The following is a 19572-nucleotide window of genomic DNA, read 5'->3' as shown; positions in this document are numbered from 1 at the left end:
AATTAGACCCCTAGTCCCTAGTCTGGGAACCTCCATATGCTGCAGGAGCAGCCCTAGAAAAAGGCAAAAAGACTAATATCAGGAAAAAGCAATTCATAACAGTTTAGTGATTCACCTAACCTGCTCAATGGAATGTCTTTATTTATTCGCTTTTTAGGGCCTCACTCACAGCATATGGAGGTTCCCAGTCTAGGGGTCGAATCGGAACTTGTAGCCACCAGCCTACACCACAGCCATAGCAAGGTGGGATCCGAGCCATGCCTGCGACCTACACCACAGCTCACAGCAACGCCAGATCCCCGACCTACTGAGCAAGAGCAAGGATCGAACCCACATGCTCACGGATACTAGCTGGATTCATTTCCACTGCGCCACTGCAGGAACTCCATCTATGATTTTAATATCATTACTAGCATAACACTGGTCATTAACAGCATTTTCCCATAACTTATTCAAGTCTTCAAATTCCTAAGGTTCAATCTGATATCTAGGAGACAAAATCCTGAGGGGCAGGGATAAAGTTCTACTCACCCACAGATCCCTTGACTTTGAGGGATAGAGGTGACAAATACAGGTTTGCTTTGAGCCATCTGAACGAGCGCCATCTAGAGGCAACTACTTCAAATGGCACCTCCATGCACCGCAAAGCAATTCAAACTCATAGACACAGACGTAACTGCAGAAGCAATGGGTATCCTTTCTACAGACCCTGGAATGAGTAACATCTGTAAGACTGACACAGTTACAAAATGAAATTTAAGTGCTGGAAAAAAAACCCAGAGAAAACATACTTTCGGTTTCATTTTTGTTCATTGGAAGTAACAATCCCTTTCACAAAATAAGCTTTACAAAGAAGGGGAACTGAGTAATTCATCTTGTCAGTTACAATTCATAAAAAACAGGCTAGGTACAACTACTCAAATGCAATTTAAGTATCAAAAAAGAAACCCCACAAACTCTTAAAAAAAAAACAGTAGCAGCAAAAACATTAAAGATTTGTAAACAACATCACCAGTAACAACCCTAGGCTTAATAACAAAGAATCTTCATTCTTTTAAAATATTAAATATATATATTTATATAATAAAGAGAATATTGGCCATCTTTTTCCTTAATAGACAATACTCCATAATAAAACAATGTCAGGACACAAAGGACGCGATAATTAGCTGTGTTGAACAGTCTTCTCGCGATAGTCAGGGGCATCATGTGGCCGCAGAGGGCGGACTCTCCAAAAGCCTCCTCCTGGCTGTGATCCTCGCACAGCGGGGGCACTGGGAGGACTGGAAGCACTGCTTGTGAAAGCAAGCTCTGCACGCTGCAAGCAAGGACACGGCCATCAGCAAACAGGAAGCCGGGTTTCCCAAATACGTACCGATGCCCATCCCCACCCTGGGGAGAAAGGGGATCTGAACCCAGAAACCAGTCTCCCGGAGAGAAATCAGGCAGTTTGGAACTCGGAGGGACGACCAAGCTCCCCATTATCCTGCTCCACCCCACTCCTCCTCCCTGTGCACCCCAAACCTCACTAGCTCACATTCAACATAGAAACACACACCAGCATCGTTACACTTTAAAGAAACAATGCCGTGCTTTAGTTATTAAGCTACTGTCAGGTCATGAAGCTCAGAGAGCTTGATGGAGCAGATGCTGCACTGCCTCCCAGAGCCGCCCAAGACCACTCCCTGAGGAGCTGAAGATGTTGGTGGCCCACGGCTCCGGCGGCATCGTCTCTTCTCTGGAAATGGCCCAAACCAAAGAGAGCTGCCTCGATCAAGGCCATGGCCCCTCGCTGGCCCCAGCTTGCATCCAGAGGCTGGTCAAGGTGCGCTTTACAGGCCTGGCTGGCTCTCTGCCCCCAGTGTGGCTGAAAGGCCACCCCAGCTCCAGAGTTCCCCACGAGATGCGCTGAGCCTTCATGGCAACCACACGCAGCTCAACTTCTCCCTCTGTCCATCCGGCTGTCTCCACATCCAGCGGGTGATGAGCCCGAGGACACTCCCCCAGGGTACGTCCTCCACGCAAATCCCGCTTCTGAGTCTCTCTGCTGGGAACCCATCCTGCACTGCCTAATGGGTGAGGGGAGAGAACCCCGGGGGATGCTGAGAGGGACCTGCTGATACCAAGGATGAGGCCAGAACTCATCACGCAGCTCTCTCCCATGAGAGAGTTTAGAGAGCAAGGGGTCTCCTGGGGCCCTAATACAGGCAGACCTCAGAGATACTGGAAGTTCAGCTCCAGACCATCACGGTAAAGCAAATAACGCAATAAAGTGAGTCATGTTTGTGTTTGGTTTCCCAGCACATATAAAAGTTATGTTTACCCTATACTGTAGTCTCTTACGGAGGCAATAGCATTGTCTTAGAAATGTACATAGGTTAACTAAAAAATACTTTATTGCTACAGCAGAAACTGGCACAACACTGTAAATCAACTATATTTAAAAAAAAAAAATACTGTATTGCTTAAAAAATGCCAGCCAGCACCTGAGCCCTCAGTGAATTAAAATCCTCTTGCACGAGTAACACCAAAGCTCCCTGATCACAGATCACCATCATGAATAGTGATGAGCAAAAAGTTTGAGGTATTGGGAGAATCACCAAAATGTGACACAAGGACACAGGGTGAGCGAATGCTGTTGGAAAAATGGTGCCGGTAGACTTGCTCCCACCGGAATTGCCACAAACCTTCAAACCTTCAGTGTGTGAAAAATGTACCATCTGTGCAGCTCAGTGAAGCAAGGCAAAATAAAACGAGGTGTGCCTGTATAGATGAACAAGGGTCTGCAAACTTTTTCTTTCTTTCTTTCTTTTTTTTTTTTAGGGCCGCGCCTGCAGCATATGAAAGTTCCCGGGCCAGGGGTCAAATCAGAGCTACAGCTGCCGACCTTTGCTTACAGCCACAGCAACACCGAATCTAAGCCCTGTCTGCGACCTACTCCACAGCCTGCAGCAACACCAGGATCCTTTGACCCACTGATCGAGGCCAGGGATTGAACCCACATCCTCATGGATACTAGTTGGGTTTGTTTCTGTGGCACCACAACAGGAATTCCTGCAAACTTTCGCTGTAAAGGGCCGGTCAGTAAGTGTTTTCGGCCTTGCGGGCCATTTGGTCTCCGTAACAACTACTTGACTCTGCCACGTGATTGATGCCAGAGATGCCAGAGACAACACTTCGGGGTCAGGTGTGGCTGGGATTCAGTTACAAAATAGAGGTGGCTGTCACTTGAGCTGATGCAGAAAAACTGGGGCATAGGCCAAACAGAGGTCTCGCCAAACCCTGTTCCAAAGGACATCATCCTTTCTCCCTGCCCCGCCCCAATACTCCTCCCTGTGCACCCCAATCCTCACTAGCTCACATTCTACATAGAAACACACACCAGTATCCTCACACGTTAAAGACATAACTCTGTGCTTTGGTTATTAAGCTCTTTTTTTTCTTTTCTTTTTAGGGCCACACCTGCGGCATATGGAAGCTCCCAGGCTAGGGGCTGAATGGGGGGAGCTGCAGCTGCTGGTCTACACCACAGCCACAGCAATGCCAGATCCGAGCCGTGTCTGTGACCCACACCCCAGCTCATGATCATGCTGGATCCTTAACCTGCTGAGCAAGATCAGAGATTGCAGTGACATCCTCATGGGTCCTACAGCAGGTTTTTAACCCACTGAGCCACAACGGGACCTCCTGAGCTACTACTAAGCTTAAGTTAAATTTGCGCTCAAGCCATCAAACTTAACTTTGCCCCTAAGGGATCAAGCGCTGAGCTCGCTTACAGCATGTGGGATTTAGGTACCTGAACATCGTCTGCACGTTGCCGTCTGAAACGGGAAGATGACAGCTGCGCTCCGGCAGAATTCACAGATGAAGCCCTTTCCTTGGCACAGCTGTAAGAACAGGAGTCAAAACGTTAGTCCTTGTTGGTAACGTTTCTTTTGATGGAGAAGCTGAGGTGCCACGTGTACAAAACTGATTCCAGCCATAGAAGGAACAGGATGCTTTATCCTGCCACGGTGGATGGATCAGAACAATAAATGTGCATTCATTTTGCCTGGAGAAACTGCACTTTAAGGCATTCGAGGCACAAGAGAAAGACAACAATTTTAAACATGTGGTTTTTTGTTTTGGTTTGGGTTTGTTTTTGGTTCTTGTCTTTTCTAGGGCCGCTTCCCACGGCATATGGAGGTTCCCAGGCCAAGGGTCTAATCGGAGCTGTAGCTGCTGGCCTACACCACAGCCACAGCCATGCCAGATCCGAGCCACATCTTCGACCTACTCCACAGGTCACGGCAACGATGGAGCCTTCACCCACCGAGCAAGGCCAGGGATCAAACCCCCAACCTCATGATTCCTAGTCGGATTCCTTAACCACTGAGCCATGACGGGAACTCCTGTTTTTCCTTCTTTTTAAGGCCACACCTGCGGCATATGGAAGTTCCCAGGCTAGGGGTCGAAGAGGAGCTGCAGCTGCCAGCCGACACCACAGACACAGCAACGTGGGATCCAAGCTGCATCTGTTACCTATGCCACAGCTTGTGGCAATGCTGGATCCTTTACCCACTGAATGAGGCCAGGGATCAACCCCTGGCTTCATGGATAATAACTGGGGTCTTAACCCACTGAGCCACAATGAGAACTCCCAAAACGTGTTCTTAAATGACCTCATTTTGCTTCTGACGGCTCCCTTGCGATTCTTCAGTCCCCGAGGGCCCAGAGCTCCCCTTCCACGGGATCCCCAGTCTCCTTGGCGGCGTGTGTCACATTAGAGCAGATGGGAGTGAATGGGGGCCCCACGCAGGGCTGGGCACCCGGACTCTAAGTCTCTCGGCCCAGGCTTGCATCCCACTAGGATGCTCTTGGTCTGACACCTAACAGCTCTGAACCTCATTTTTCTCCTCTGTGAATGGTGGTGCCAGAACTTTCTGCAGAGTGTGTGGGGGTTAAATGAGATAAAGTGCACAACACCCAACCTGGGCCCCGCTGAAGAAGGGACAGCTTGGGACGCGCCCTCCTGGGCCGGTCGAACCTCACCTCACAGCCAGCCACGTGCTCCAGGGAAACTTTCAGAATGTCCTTGAGCGAGGGCACCAGCAGCCCTTTCTTAACCTTGACCAGGTCCTCCAGGGAGAAGAGGTGGAGGTCATCAGTCAAGTGTACTGGCACCTGCTCAAACTCCGCCAACGCGCTGCCGGAGAGGAAACAGAGCGAGTCAAATCCCACCCGCACGGGCCAGAGCAGAAGCAGGGGGATGCTTTTTTCTGGCCCTCCACTTAATTTTGTGATCTCAATTAAAAAAAAAAAAAAAAAGCCCCAGGAACAAAGAAACCTTATGGCCCACTTTTGGCAAATCTGCTTGGACGCCAGAAAGTTAAAATTCCATCACTGCCAATTTCAAAAAGCTGAAGGAGAAAACTGTCTCTGGCAGCCTGCCCACGCAGACACGGAGTAAAAGAAACTCCACCTTTGTTTTCCAAGCCTGGAGAGGTGTCCTGAGCTAAAAATTGCCACCTTATTCATTCCAGCTCGATTTCAAGTCCTCGAGCATCACTGACGGATGTGTCAGGAGAGTTACTATGACACCTGAAGCCACGGGTCCAACACAGAGATTGGGAATCAGACGTCCGCCTGCGGGCCGGTGGCAAAGGCATTCACACCTGAACAGGCCCTTCTCTAAGCCCTCCTGACCTCCTCCTGACTCCCCCAAACCAAGGAGCAGCATCGCCACGCACTGCATCCCCGAGCCGGCCGCTGCCTCCATTGGACTTGACATCCTAGGAATGCCAAACCACACTGGAGTCTCTGCCCAGCCTGGGGTCCTCGGTCACACTGTTTCCTTGACCAGGGGTCCTCTGACCCCTGTCCTGGCTCTGACTTGCTCTTCAGGCTAGGGTTTTTTTCCCCAGGAAGCCTTGTTTGTGAGCTTCATCCCCCCACGCCACCTCCACTTCCCCCAAGGTCCCTTAGGGAGGTGCTTGCAGCCCTCTAGGCCCCAGGGCACCTGCGCACGTGACCGACACACCCCAGCAATGATCCCTTTGCGCTAACTTTCTCCCCAGACTCTACCTCAACATGTGTCCTGTTGCTCTTTTATCTGAAGCACAGAATGGATACTCAAGAAACTTTCACAGATGGTAAGAACTGTAGATATTGTTACATGTTACAGAGAAACTGGGGCCCTGAGAAGAAATTAACCTTTCGCCCCAACACCATGAGGGGGCGCTCAAGGCCAAATGACAACAGAGGACAAGCTCCTCCCCAAGAAATGTACAGAAGCAAAATACAGCATCATCAAACAGAGGTTGGAAGTGGAAAGCAGCTTTAAAACAGAACCAAAAATGTGAAAAACCTATGATTCCAACTATTATAACAAATAATCCTAACTCCTTGAGGAACGTGCTTTTCCCTTTAGAAATCTCCATCAGTGAATTCACGTCTGTGCCTTTATGGCCTTGGCCTCCAGAAGTTCATCCTAAGGGATGAACCTAGGGATGTGGCCAGAGGTTCAGCTAAAGCCTAGTGGTGTCTTTCTTTCTTTCCTTCTTTCTTTCTTTCTTTTGCTTTTTAGGGCCACACCCGCATTAGCTAGGGGTCTAATTGGAGCTGTAGTTGCCGGCCTACACCCCAGCCACAGCCACGGGGGGTCTGAGCCACGTCTGTGACCTACACTGCAGCTCATGGCAACACCAGATCCTTAACCCAGGGAGTGAGGCCGGGGATCGAACCTGTGTCCTCACGGATACTAGTCATTTCTGCTGCACCACAATGGCAACTCCCAATGATAACAATTTGTAAAAGGCCACTGGCTAGAGTTGTTTCACCCTCATATTGATCCATTCTTCTTAACATGTGAAATTCCCCACTGGTGAGTTAGAAGCTTAGGCAACATTCAAGAGAAGGTCTGCATTGCCCAGGAGAGACACAGGAGATCGCCCATCCCGGGGGCACGGGACCAGGAGGCACAGCGGACTGACAAGTGCATGGAGGCCACATGACCTCACCCCCCCCCCTGGGGCCCGCCCTGTCCCAGCCAGCGGTCGTACCTTTCGGCAAACCTGCAGGTCTTCAACAGCTTCTTGACATGGAATAGCTGCTCCTGGATTTCCTAATGTGAGAAACCAAACAGAGAGGACAGGGTGAATGTGATACATAACACAGGCAACGTGGAAGTCAGAGTTACATGTCATTTCTAACCTCGAAATGCTGCAACTCTAGAAAATAAGCCTTTGAAATACACAGTCTAGCCTATTGTAGAGCAGAGAAAACTATAGCCAATCTCTTGTGATAGACCAATGATGGAAGATAATATGAGAAAGAGTATGTGTACACACACACACACACACACACACACACACATGAATGACTGGGTCACTTTGCTGTACAGCAAAAATCGACACAACACTGTAAATCAACTCTAATTTTAAAAATTAAAAAAAAAGAAATACACAGTCTATAGAGGTTCATAACTGAGTCCAGAGAGGTACAGATGGTCCAGGAGGGACTCAGGCTTTGGGGAACCTGAAGTTGACACAATGTTTGGGACCTTTGTTAAGAAAAACACCAAAAACTCTGCTCAGAAGAAGGAGATCCTGCCACGGAGATGCCCTGGAGGAACGTGGAGGACCTTATGCTGAGCGAGATGAGCCAGGCACAGAAAGACAAGAACTGCGGGATTTTACTTTGATGTGCAATCTAAAAAAGTCGAGTTCATACAAGCAGCGAGGAAAAGGGGGCCTCCCCGGGGGCAGGGAGGTGGGGAAACGGGGAGATGCTGGACCAGGGCACAGCGCTGCAGTAACACAGGACGACCTTGCCGAGAGACGCTGTGTGCGGCATGACGACTGCAGTTCATGAGACTCTTATTAAACTCTGGAAATTTGCTGAGAGGGAAAGCTGCAGGTGTTCTCATCCCACACATAGCAGGTAATGGTGTGAGGGGATGGATATGCTAACTAGCCTGACACCAAATCACATGACCACGCACCCACACATCAGATCATCACATGGTTTTGTTTTCTTTCTCTCTCTCTCTCTCTCTTTATTTTTATTTATTTTTATTTTTTTTGCTGCCTGCCTCTCGGCATATGGAATTCCCAGGCCAGGGACTGGATCTGAGCCACAGTTGTGACCTACACTGAAGCCGGGGCAACGCTGGATTCTTTAACCCACTGTGCTGGGCCGGGGATCGAACATGCGTCTTGGCATTGCAGAGCGGCTGCCAATCCCATTACACCACTGGTGTTTGTTTTCTTTTTAGGGCCGCAGCTGTGGCCTATGGAGGTTCCCAGGCTAGGGGTTGAATTGGACCTACAGCTGCCAGCCACAGCCATAGCCACAGCAACAACCTGAGCCACATCTGCGACCTACACCACAGTCTGTGGCAACACTAGACCCTTAACCCACTGAATGAGGCCAGGGATAGAATCCAAATCCTCGTGGACACTATATCAGGTTCCTAACCCACTGAGCCACAAGGGAAATGCCATCATGCTGTACACCTTAAATACACACAATTTTTATTTGAATGGCAATAAAATCCAAAAGCCATGTATACATGACAACTATGCATACATGTCAAATGTGATATGGAGCCACGGAAAGAGCCCAAGCAGGCGAGGGTCTCTGAAGCATAAGCTCCATCCACTGGATGCTAAGCTGACCCCTTAAAGGCTCTGTCTGGATCCCCTGAGCCAGGGAAGATGTCCATTTACGGACCCAGAAAGGCAGCTGCTCACCCGCACTCTGTCCAGCTCCTTGGCTTTCGTGTAGAGGCTGCGGCTGACGTGCAGCAGGTTGAAGACGGGCTGGTGCCATATGCTGTCCAGCAGCCGTTTGGAGAAGTTGCTGACGGAGTACTTCCTGAAGTCCCACAGCTGGAGGATGCGGGCCGGGATGCAGGACTCGGCATGGCTGTGGCAGCAGTCGCAGAAATACTTGCCCAGGTATTCGCAGTAGCGCAGCCGCCTCACGAACTCTGGGGGCGGATGGCCGGGAGGATGAGCACCACGCACCTGCCGCCGGAAACCCACCCTCGTCCGGTCCCACCGCCAATTCCCACTCAAGGTCAAGGCTACGCTTGCAGAGTCTGTGCTGCCCAAGTCATGCTGGGGACGCTCTGGCAGACCCTGGGGGCCTGAGGTCGTGGCTTTTCTCGAGCTTAGCTTTTGTGGAGCAGGTGGTGGAAGAGAGACCCTTCCCCAAATGCTCCTGGATTTGGAAGATGGGCATCGTGAACTGACGTGTGGCCAAAAGAACATGAGATTCAAGGTCTGGAGATTGTGAGCATCCAGACTTGGCCTCCTAGTGGCCGGAACTCCTACAAGCCTGACTATCTTCAGGTTTTCGGTCCTGATGCCACAAGAACCAACTCAGAACTGGATTCCGTGATATCATACATACGAAATGCGTTTTGTACGTGCTAACGCACTCTACCTGTGCTGCTAGGAAGTAGCGCCCAAAAGAGTTCCTGGATAAAGAGTGAGGAAAACAATACCACAAAAAGCACAAAGGATGGAAATGCATGGAAAGAGGAAACACAAATAACCAGTAAAGAAAGGAAAAATACTCAGGCTCAGGGAGTTCCCGTCGTGGCGCAGCGGAAAGGAATCTGACTAGGATCCGTGAAGACACAGGTTCGACCCCTGGCCTCGCTCAGTGGGTTAAGGATCCAGCATTGCTGTGACCTATGGTGTAGGTCGAAGACTTGGATCCTGTCTGGCGTGGCTTTGGCTGTGGTGTAGGCCGGTGGCTACAGCTCCAATTCGACCCCTAGCCTGGGAATCTCCATAAGCCATGGGTGCGGCCCTAAAGAGACAAAAAAAAAAATTCACTGAATACATGTTACACATTATACTATCAATGCAGAATGAATTATATCCATCTCTTCTGGCTTCCTCAGTCCTTTCGTTAAAACAGACAATGACACTGGACAAAGGACACGGATTGATGTCTCCACGGCTGCTGGTGCTTCTGCCCTCTGCGCTGCGCTACCTCTGCAGCAGGTTTTCTGCTCTTGCTCTTACTTTCCAGCCACACAGGACTTTTGTGCAATAGCCTTTGGTTCCTTTGCACGTGGCGGCCTCCCCCACCCCCACGCCTCTGGGGACAATCACTTACGAAGCCTTTCGCCCCGCCCCCAGCCCGCATCAGGTTCCCTGGTGGGAAATCGCACTGCGCTTCTGACTTTCTCTCCCCTTTCGGGCATCCACTCGAGGACCACTTCCTGCCGGCAGCTCCACGCGGGAAGGCCCGTGCTGCTGTCCACAGTGGGCCCTACGTCTGCCTCCTCCTCTGAACAAACTCCGGGAAGGACTTGCAGAGTTGCTGGAATCCCGGTCATGCGCTCAGAGTGTCTGACTCACACATTCAGTGTTCACTGGGGTACCAAGATCCTGTGGTTAACCACGAGGCATGGTCCCTCCGAGACGAGCTGCGAAGATGAGTCACTCCAAGAAAATGCCTTCTAACTGTGATGCACGGCAGGTGTCCTCACGCAGTGCGGGAGAGGGATGTTCGGAGGGGTTTCCGCATTCTCTTTTTATTTCTTGAGGTGGAGCTGCTCAAAGCCTTCTTCCTTCCAAGGCTGCCTATCAAAGGCCAAGGGAACCCTTCCTGGCAGAGCCCTTGTGGCTAATCTTCGGCAGGTCAGACCCACGGACGTCCTCGCAGCAGAATAAGGGAGTCCAGGCTCAAGTGGCAAATGGCCTTTCTGACTGGGTGAAACCTGATTTTCTAGGCCCTCGGGCCACTCCCTGGAACTCGCTCAGAGGAGCCTGGCTCGCTCCTGGCGAAGTCATCTCATCCTTTAACAACTTTTAATTCATTAATTAATTAACTGTAGGGCCACACCCACAGCATGTGGAGGTTCCCCAGGCTAGGAGTCAAATTGGAGCTGGAGCTGCCGGTCTACACCACAGCCACAATAATGCTGGATCTGAGCCCTGTCTGGAACCTACCCCACAGCTCACGGCAACGCCAGACCCTTCACCCACTGGGCAAGGCCAGGGATTGAACCTGCGTCCCCATGGATACTAGTCAGATTCGTTTCTCCTGAGCAACAATGGGAACTCCTATTTATTGATCTTTAATTTTTTTTTTTTTTTATTTAGGGCAGAACCTGTGGCATATGGAAGTTTCCAGGCTAGAGGTGGAATCAGAGCTATAGCTGCCCGCCTACACCACAGCTACAGCAACTCGGGATCCAAGCCATATCTGGGAGCTTCACTGCAGCCTGAGGCAACACTGGATCCTTAACCCACTGAGCAAGGCCAGAGATCGAACCTGCATCCTCACAGGGACAACATCAGGTTCTTAACACATTGAGCCATGATGGGAGCTCCTAACAACTATCTTTTGAGTCCCAACTGTGCACCAGACACACTTGTAAGATCAGGCAATAAAGCAATGGATGAAAGAGACCACATACCTGTCCTCAGGGAACTTAGAATCGAGGGAGGGAGACAGACAATAATAAGAAAAAAAGAAAATCAGTGGAGTTCCCGTCGTGGCGCAGTGGAAACGAATCTGACTAGGAACCAAGAGGTTGCAGGTTCAATCCCTGGCCTTGCTCAGTGGGTTAAGGATCCGGCGTTGCCGTGAGCTGTGGTGTAGGTCGAAGATGCAGCTTGGATCTGGCACTGCTGTGGCTGTGGCATTGGCTGGCTGCTGTAGCTCCAATTTGACCCCTGGCCTGGGAACCTCCATATGCCACAGGTGCAGCCCTAAAAAGACCAAAAAGAAAAGAAAAGAAAACGAAAAAAATCAGTAAAATAGGAAAGGGTATTTTAGGAAAATAAAGGCTAGAATAAAAAAATGAAGAAAGGAGGGAATATAAGGTGTGTACGTGTGTGTTTGTGGCCAGGAGGGGGGCCAGACGGACAGTTTCAACAGCGCGGCCAGGGCAGACCTCAGGGTTTTGAGTGAAGATGGAAAGGGAGGAAGGGAACCAGCAGGGGGGATGTCCGGGGTGCGGGGGGGGGGGGGGGGGCATGAGAGGGACAGAAAACCACAAATGCAAATCCCGGAGACAGGGGTGGGCCTGCCACCTTCAAGGACCCACAAGGGAGGCCATGTAGCAACGTGCCTGATGGAGAGAGAACCAGGAGATGCATCTGAGAGGCAACGGGCCAGGCACATAGCCTCGGAGGTCACGGTGGCCTCTCTACGAAGGAGAGCCCAGTGTCCTGAAGCTCCTATAACAACAACTTCTCATCAAAAACCCCTCTTACAAAAATAGCGTACTGCCCTGCCCGACTCTGTTTTTCGGTCATCGCGTAACAAGCAGAGACCCCATTATCCATACTTACTGGGTTCGATGGGAGTTCCACAGCCAGCACAGAAAAAATTTTGGGCTGCTACCACGAGATCCCTCCTGAGAACAAAAAATGAGAAGAGTTTAACATTTTAGAAAAAGCCATGGAGCACGTTTGAATGACTGGAAAATAAACTGACATCGTGAGACTTTTCTTGCCAGGGTGGCTTGGTTTTATCATTTTTCATTTGGGAAAGAAATACAATTATTTAATAGTTTTCCAGTTGAAATCTCTGGGACTTTTTTTTTTTTTTTTTTTTTTTTTGGCTGCACCCACAGCATGCGGAAGTTCCTGGGCCAGGGATCAAACTCGTGCCACAGCAGTGACAATGCTGGATTCTTAACCCACTGAGCCACCAAGGAGATCCGAAATTTTGGGTCTGTTTAAAAGCCCCTGCTACCACCAAAGCAGAAGTCAGGTGCACAGGTACCTATTCCACTAACGGGTCTTTAGAGACTTTGTGTGTGTGTGTGTGTGTGCTTTTTAGGGTCACACCTGCGGCATATGGAGTTTTCCAGGCTAGGGGTCAAATCAGAGCTGTAGCTGCTGGTCTATGCCACAGCCACAGCAACGCAGGATCCAAGTTGCATCTGTGACCAACACCACAGATCCCGGCAGCACCGGATCCTTAACCCACTGAGCAAGGCCAGGGATCGAACCCAAGTCCTCATGGATATCAGCTGGGTTCGTTACTGCTGCACCACGTCGGGACCTCCTTCAGAGACTTCTTACTCGACATCCACAGGCTTCTCTCTCTAGAGAGAACTATAGGCACATAATAATACATGGGAGAAAGTTCAGGGGGACAAGACACCAAGAGCTAATATACTTGGGGAGTTTACAAATGGATCCGCAGAAATTTAGAGGAATAAGAGATAACAGAAGGCAATGCTCACGAACGTTTTTGGTGAGATTGCCTATTGAACTGTTAGTGTCACAATACCACATGGGATTTGGAAATATGGAGAAAGTTATAAAATCTTTTTACAGTTTAGGATCATCAAAAAGAGCCAAGGTAAACACAGGCGGAACCTTTGGGTGTGCCTTAGGACCCGGGAAAATCCCCGAGGCAAGACTTCCCAGCCAAGGAAAGGAATGCCTCAGAAGGCCTGTAGAGGGCGCGCTTCGGCCCACGCAGCCCCGAGACCTTCCTGCAGGTCTCGCCAAAGAAAAAAAATACAGCGTCTGCAAGGTCACCTCCACCGGGCACAGGCCATGACCCTCACCAGTCCCTTCATAACTCTGCAGTGTGCACGCTGTAGTAAATACCAACCAGAAGGAATGGAAAAACTGAACTTGGTCAAAATGTCCCTTTGTCGATGTCATAGACTCTCAGAAAAAATACATTAATTTACTACTTTAAATTATTATATGTATACTTATATATAATATATAAAACATTTGTTCCCTTTTCTTAGTTGGTTTTTTTATAGGATTTTGTTACTTCTTAGAGAACAAAGATTTTTATTTGCATCCTATTACATTTCTTAAGTACAGACGTTCTCAGAATTTAATTTTCCTTTAAAAAATTTATTCACTGGAGTTTCCACCTTGGTGCAGTGGGTTAAAGGAGCCATGCTGCCACAGCTGCACGTAGGCTGCAGATGCTGCTTGAATTCAGTCCCCAGCCTGGGAGTTCCCATATGCTGTGGGTGTGGCCGTACAAATAAAGAAATTTTATTCGCTGATTTTTTACTTCACATGGCACTGGAAAATAGAGGGCTCTAGTCTTAAAATGATTGTATGCACTTTTTAAGGTTCAATGGTAGTCACTTATTAGGAGCCAATTTAATTTTCAATTGTTATGCAATGTTCATAATGCAGGACACAGAGTTAAATTCTCCGACTGTCAAAACGAAACTTACAGAGCCTAAAAGCCCATGATGAACGTGGTGCCAAGACAGCTAACTCAGGAAAAATACGCCCAACTTTCCTTTTCCTGAAACAGATTTTCCTTTGTCCCTCGGTGTATTATTTTTTGCCTCCACCCATTTCCGCAGAGTCAGGTAGGAGCCATCACAACTTGATTTGTTTTTTTCTTTTTGGCTTTTTACAGCCACGGCTGGGCATATGGAAGCTTCCAAGCTAGGGGGTGAATCGGAGCTGCAGGTGCGGAAGCAGTGTGGGATCCCAGATGCATCTGCAGAACTGCACCTGAAGCTTGTGGCAATGCCAGATCCTTAATCCACTCACTGAGCGAGGCCAGGGATCAACCTCGAGTCCTCATGGCTACTAGTCAGGCTCGTTAACCATTGAGCCATTATAGGAACTCCACTAGTTGGGTTCTTAACCCACTGAGCCACAACAGGAACTCCCATCACAACTTGTTTTAACTGGGTTGGGGGTCCAGGCAGCAACTCAGACTTACTTGAGTGGTGGATGAACATTAAATATGATTTGAAACCTGGGGGGCGCCCAGTCTCCAGTCCCTCTGATCCTTGACTTCAGTTTAATTTCCTGCACCACCTCCAGACTGGATTCAAAGTCTTCCCGGACTCGCTCTTCATTTACAACCTGCATAAAGAACGCAGAAGAGGATTCAGGAGCCACTGAAACAAGCATCTTTCAGGAACGGAAACAAAAAGAACATTCAAATGTGTTTCCAACATTAAAATTCACCTTGCAAAATGAAAACAGCTTCCAACTGGACTCAAGGACCTGGCAAGAGCCGCCCCTGTATCTAAACCCGTCTGCAGGAGAAGTGCTTAAAACCTCACCCCGCTGAGATCACTTTGCTTCGTATTTTTAGGGAGTTCTTTTGCTTTCAGACTTCAAATTACTGTAAGTAGGTCAGTATGACCTGGAATGCTTTCCTGCACAGCAGAAGCTTTGCCCCGCTTAGTCAAGAGGCTGACAGATGGAGCTGATCAGAATCCCCTGTGGTCAGACTTCCCCAGAAACTACCCTCCGCAGACTGCAGAGGCTCCCCCTCTGAACCCTTCGACTTCCTCCTTAGCATTTAACATCCCAACTTCTCAAATTAGCATCTATGCCCCAGTTTGGCCGCTTTTGAGCCTTATTTACCAGGAAGATTAAGATTAACCCTCCCCTTGGAGTTCCTGTTGTGGCGCAGTGGTTAGCGAATCCAACTAGGAACCATGAGGTTGGGGGTTTGATCCCTGCCCTTGCTCAGTGGGTTAACGATCCCGCGTTGCCGTGAGCTGTGGTGTATGCCGGCAGCTACAGCTCCAATTTGATCCCTAGCCTGGGAACCTCCATGTGTTGCGGGAGCAGCCCTAGAAAAGGCAAAAAGACAAAAAAAAAAAAGATGAACCCTCCCCAAAACACACAGAGCTAACTAAACACAAACACATGTTATCCAACCACGCCGAATCGCTCTGCTCATGAAACATACCACGCGTCTCCCCGCCGCTGTTCTCCAGCTGCCGTTTGCCAAGAGGGCCCTTTCACATGTCCCTGCCTGCAGTCCTGCCTGGCCTGACTTAGTTCCGAGATCTCCAATCAGCCCTTCCAAGTTCCCCCGATGAAGTGGAACACTGCCTCCCCACACTTGCAGAGTGCTTTTCTCCTACTTCCATTTTAGCCCCTGGCACAGGGCAGTGCGTTCTACCAGGGAACCAGCCTGGACATGCTTTTTCTTTTCTTTTCCTTTTTTTTAGGGCTATACCTGCCGCATATGGAAGTTCCCAGGCTAGGGTTCAAATCGGAGCCACAGCTTGTGGCAACGTCAGATGCTTAACCACTGAGCGAGGCCAGGGATCGAACCCGTATCCTCATGGACACTATGTCAGGTTTTTAAGCCGCTGAGCCACAGTGGAAACTCCCAGCCTGGACTTTCAAAGGAAGTAGCCTGGGACTCACCACTCTACCACTGACCAGCCTGGCTGAGGGTCTAGAACTAACACTCTCAAATTAAAATCACAATAGCACCTCCCTAATAGGAGTCTGATGAGGATTAAAACATGAATTGCTGAGCACTCAATAAACATCAGGCTGGAGTTCCCGTCGTGGCGCAGTGGTTAACGAATCCGACTAGGAACCATGAGGTTGTGGGTTCGGTCCCTGCCCTTGCTCAGTGGGTTAACGATCTGGCGTTGCCGTGAGCTGTGGTGTAGGTTGCAGACTCGGCTCGGATCCCGCGTTGCTGTGGCTCTGGCGTAGGCCGGTGGCTACAGCTCCGATTCGACCCCTAGCCTGGGAACCTCCATATGCCGCGGGAGTGGCCCAAGAAATAGCAAAAAGACCAAAAATAAATGAATAAATAAATAAATAAACATCAGGCTTATCAGTTCACATCTCCCCCAACACCCAGCAACCTTCAAACAAACACATAAAGGTCTGATGGGAACAGCAGGCAAAATGAGAATTCAGGAACTTTCAATTCAAGGTCAACTCATGTTGCTACTTACTATGGAGCCAGCTGCATTCAGGGAGCTAGCCAGCTGATAACGATCTCCCAACAGCATCCAGCACCTTCGGAATCCTCGGTATAACTCTTTGGCTATTAGCTCAGCAGAACTGAAGTCTGGCTCATAAGTGACACTGAGAGATAAGAGATGGAGAAAATGGGCAACTCTGCTCCTGAGGCGTGTGTTGAGGGTCTTCTGCTTCAGGTTTTCCACCGTCCTCCCTTCTCCAGGCACCAGAGGGGGCGTCACATAAGAGACCCAGCATCGGCGTTCCCGTCGTGGCGCAGTGGTTAACGAATCTGACTAGGAACCATGAGGTTGCGGGTTCGGTCCCTGCCCTTGCTCAGTGGGTTAACGATCCGGCGTTGCCGTGAGCTGTGGTGTGGGTTGCAGACGCGGCTCGGATCCCGCGTTGCTGTGGCTCTGGCGTAGGCCGGTGGCTACACCTCCGATTCGACCCCTAGCCTGGGAACCTCCATATGTCGCAGGTGTGGCCCTAGAAAAGGCAAAAAGACCAAAAAAAAAGAGAGAGAGAGAGAGAGACCGAGCATCAACCACCCACTGAGGGTTATCCTAACGCAATTCCGCCACGCTCAACAGAGCAGCTTGTATCTATGGAGGGGACCGAGGCGGAAAGGGGTGGTGAAAAAAGCACTTTAGAGTCAGGAGACCTGAGTTCAAGTCCTACCCCTGCTATTTAACAGAATGGTGTCCTGAGGCACATCCCATCTGAACCTCAGTTTCTACATCCGTAACATGGGATTAAAAAAAAATCTCACCCAGCCTAACCATGAAGATTAAGTGAGAATGCATACAACATTTCTTTTAAACACTTAAAAATCACTGTAGGAACTTTAATGGTGATTTCTAAGCAGTGATCCCTGTTACTGGAACTGGTGGAATAAGCTCCAAGTGGCCCGTGAGGTCAGAGGTGCTGGCCCCGGGGACGGTGCGTGGTGACCATGGAAGACAGATACCTCTTAGAGGAGCTGCAGGAACACCCACAGGTCTCCGTGGTATTGCTAAACTCTCCAAGTTCTGTGGGGAAACCAAAGAAAAAGTAGTGAGGTCCTTTAGTCTGTTTCACTTAATCACAGTCGATTTTATAAGAATGCAAAAATAGCGCCCTGCGTTGCAGAAAGGACCAGTTATTCAGCATCTCCATGCTTCCTGTTCTTCTTCGTTTCTATTATGAGATGACAGCTAATGCCCAGAGACAGGATGTCCAAATATGCCCATCGGAAATTTCATCAAAGTGTAACTGAGGGACCAAAGAGCTAATCCAATTTTGCATTCAGGTCTATGAGAGGTTAATATCAAGCCATCTTATTTGTTTTATATTGGGGACATAATCTGACCTTGGGAGGAGTCTCTCTGAATGGTGTCTCTCGCTGCGATGTGGCAGAGTGTGTGTGTGTGTGTGTGTGTGTGTGTGTGTGTGTGTGTGTGTGTGTGTGTGTAGGTGTGGTGGGGAGGTACTTGGTCACAGTTCATGAGTTTCCAAATCTTACCTACGATAACAAAATCATCCAAGTCACATTTGCAGGACTCTTTCATCACATCACAGTAAGTAGCTGCTTCAACCACTGGGCTGACCTGTAACACAGCACAACCTAGAGAAAGAAAGGGGCTTTCACCAACAAGGAGTAAAAGAATAACCGCCCGACCTGCAACAGCCAACTAAACAATTTGAAACTGGGGGATGCAAGCGCTAAGAGTTCCTTTCAAAGAATTCAGACATTCGGCTGCAAGAATTAAAAAGTGCAGGGGGCTATTTTTGTGATGATTAACATGATTAAATGAACCAGACGGCTGAGTCACAGTCATAGTCTGTCTACCTCTATGTAAGTGTGAAAACTTCTAAAATACAAAGAATGAAAGAGGAGGGAAAACAATCTTTTTTTTTTTTTTCCACACAGTGAAGCAACGTTGACACAAATACTGCATTAGGTTAAAATGTTCCCCCTAAAATCATATCCACCCAGAACCGATCCCTGTGACTTGGAAACGGGGTCTTTGCAGAGATAATCAGTGTTAGAGCAGAAAATCAATGAAGAGGCAGGAGGCTGGAGCCCCGAGATTTCAAGGCAATTCTATTGACCAACAGATTGGCCAGGAGCTCTGAGAGAGAACCCAGGCTCCCTGGCGCTTAGGGAGCATTAGCTATATAGGAAAGGGGGTTGTTGCTATTTTGAGCACGGGGTTGTTCTTTGGGCTAAGTCAGTATTCAAGGGGGGAGGGGCAGCAATCTCCTTAGGAGTGTGGGTGATGGTTTTGGGTAGGGGGTAGGGAGATGTTGCAAAGAAACATCCCATGACGAGTGACGGTTTAACTGGTCTCCAAGGCCAGTTATTAACTGGTCTCCAAGGCCATTATTGGGGGAGAGATTGGCCGTCTAGACTGTAAGTCTGATGAGAGTTTTGGTGGCGCCTAGCAAGTCAGGTCCCATTCCCCACCAAAGAATCAAGTTAAGCTGAGGTCATACGGGACCAGGGGGAGCCCTAAATCCAATGTGATGGTGTCATAAAAAGAGGGAGGTTTGGACACAGACACACACAGAGAGAAAGAACACTATGTGCAGATGGAGACAGAGATCGGAGGATGTATCTATGCGCCAAAGAGCATCAAGGATGGCCAGCAACCGCCAGAAGTCAGGAGGGGGCATGGACCTGGTTCTCCTTCTGGGCCTCCAGGAGGAACCAACCCTTCCTGGCTGGGGACTGGCCACCACGACACGACAGTGAGAGGATCAACCTCTGTTGTCTTTTTTTTTTTTTTTTTTTTTTTGCTTTTTGCTTTTTAGGGCTGCACCCTCGGCATACAGAGGTTCCCAGGCTAGGGGTCGAATCGGAGCTGCAGCCGCCGGCCTACACCACAGCCACAGCAATGCCAGA

General features: G+C 49.3%; 1 protein-coding gene across 7 annotated transcripts in view; it reads right to left on the bottom strand.

Moving 5' to 3' along the window:
* Positions 1–791: 791 nt before the first annotated feature.
* RUBCNL (rubicon like autophagy enhancer) overlaps positions 792–19572 on the bottom strand; it is a 49463-nt gene continuing 30682 nt past the window's right edge. For 6 of the 7 annotated variants that reach the window (XM_021065590.2, XM_084981788.1, XM_021065589.2 and 3 more), the window contains 10 exons: positions 18190–18291; positions 17656–17716; positions 16679–16811; positions 14677–14822; positions 12303–12367; positions 8733–8971; positions 7041–7102; positions 5032–5185; positions 3797–3887; positions 792–1318 (listed from right to left, as the gene is read on the bottom strand). In XM_021065590.2, the coding sequence (XP_020921249.1) occupies positions 1206–1318; positions 3797–3887; positions 5032–5185; positions 7041–7102; positions 8733–8971; positions 12303–12367; positions 14677–14822; positions 16679–16811; positions 17656–17716; positions 18190–18291 (1166 nt within the window). In that variant the 3' untranslated portion in view covers positions 792–1205. Of the gene's footprint in view, positions 1319–3796; positions 3888–5031; positions 5186–7040; positions 7103–8732; positions 8972–11084; positions 11255–11590; positions 12368–14676; positions 14823–16678; positions 16812–17655; positions 17717–18189; positions 18292–19572 lie in introns of those variants that run through there. The other variant, XR_014819463.1, reaches the window with a different exon arrangement.

The sequence above is a fragment of the Sus scrofa genome, chromosome 11 (assembly GCF_054392235.1).
Source record: "Sus scrofa isolate SSC_HxYL_T2T_F1_AM1 chromosome 11, Sscrofa_HxYL_maternal_Yorkshire_Landrace_v2.0, whole genome shotgun sequence".
Lineage (NCBI taxonomy): Eukaryota > Metazoa > Chordata > Mammalia > Artiodactyla > Suidae > Sus > Sus scrofa.
This window is presented reverse-complemented; position numbering and strand designations above follow the sequence as displayed.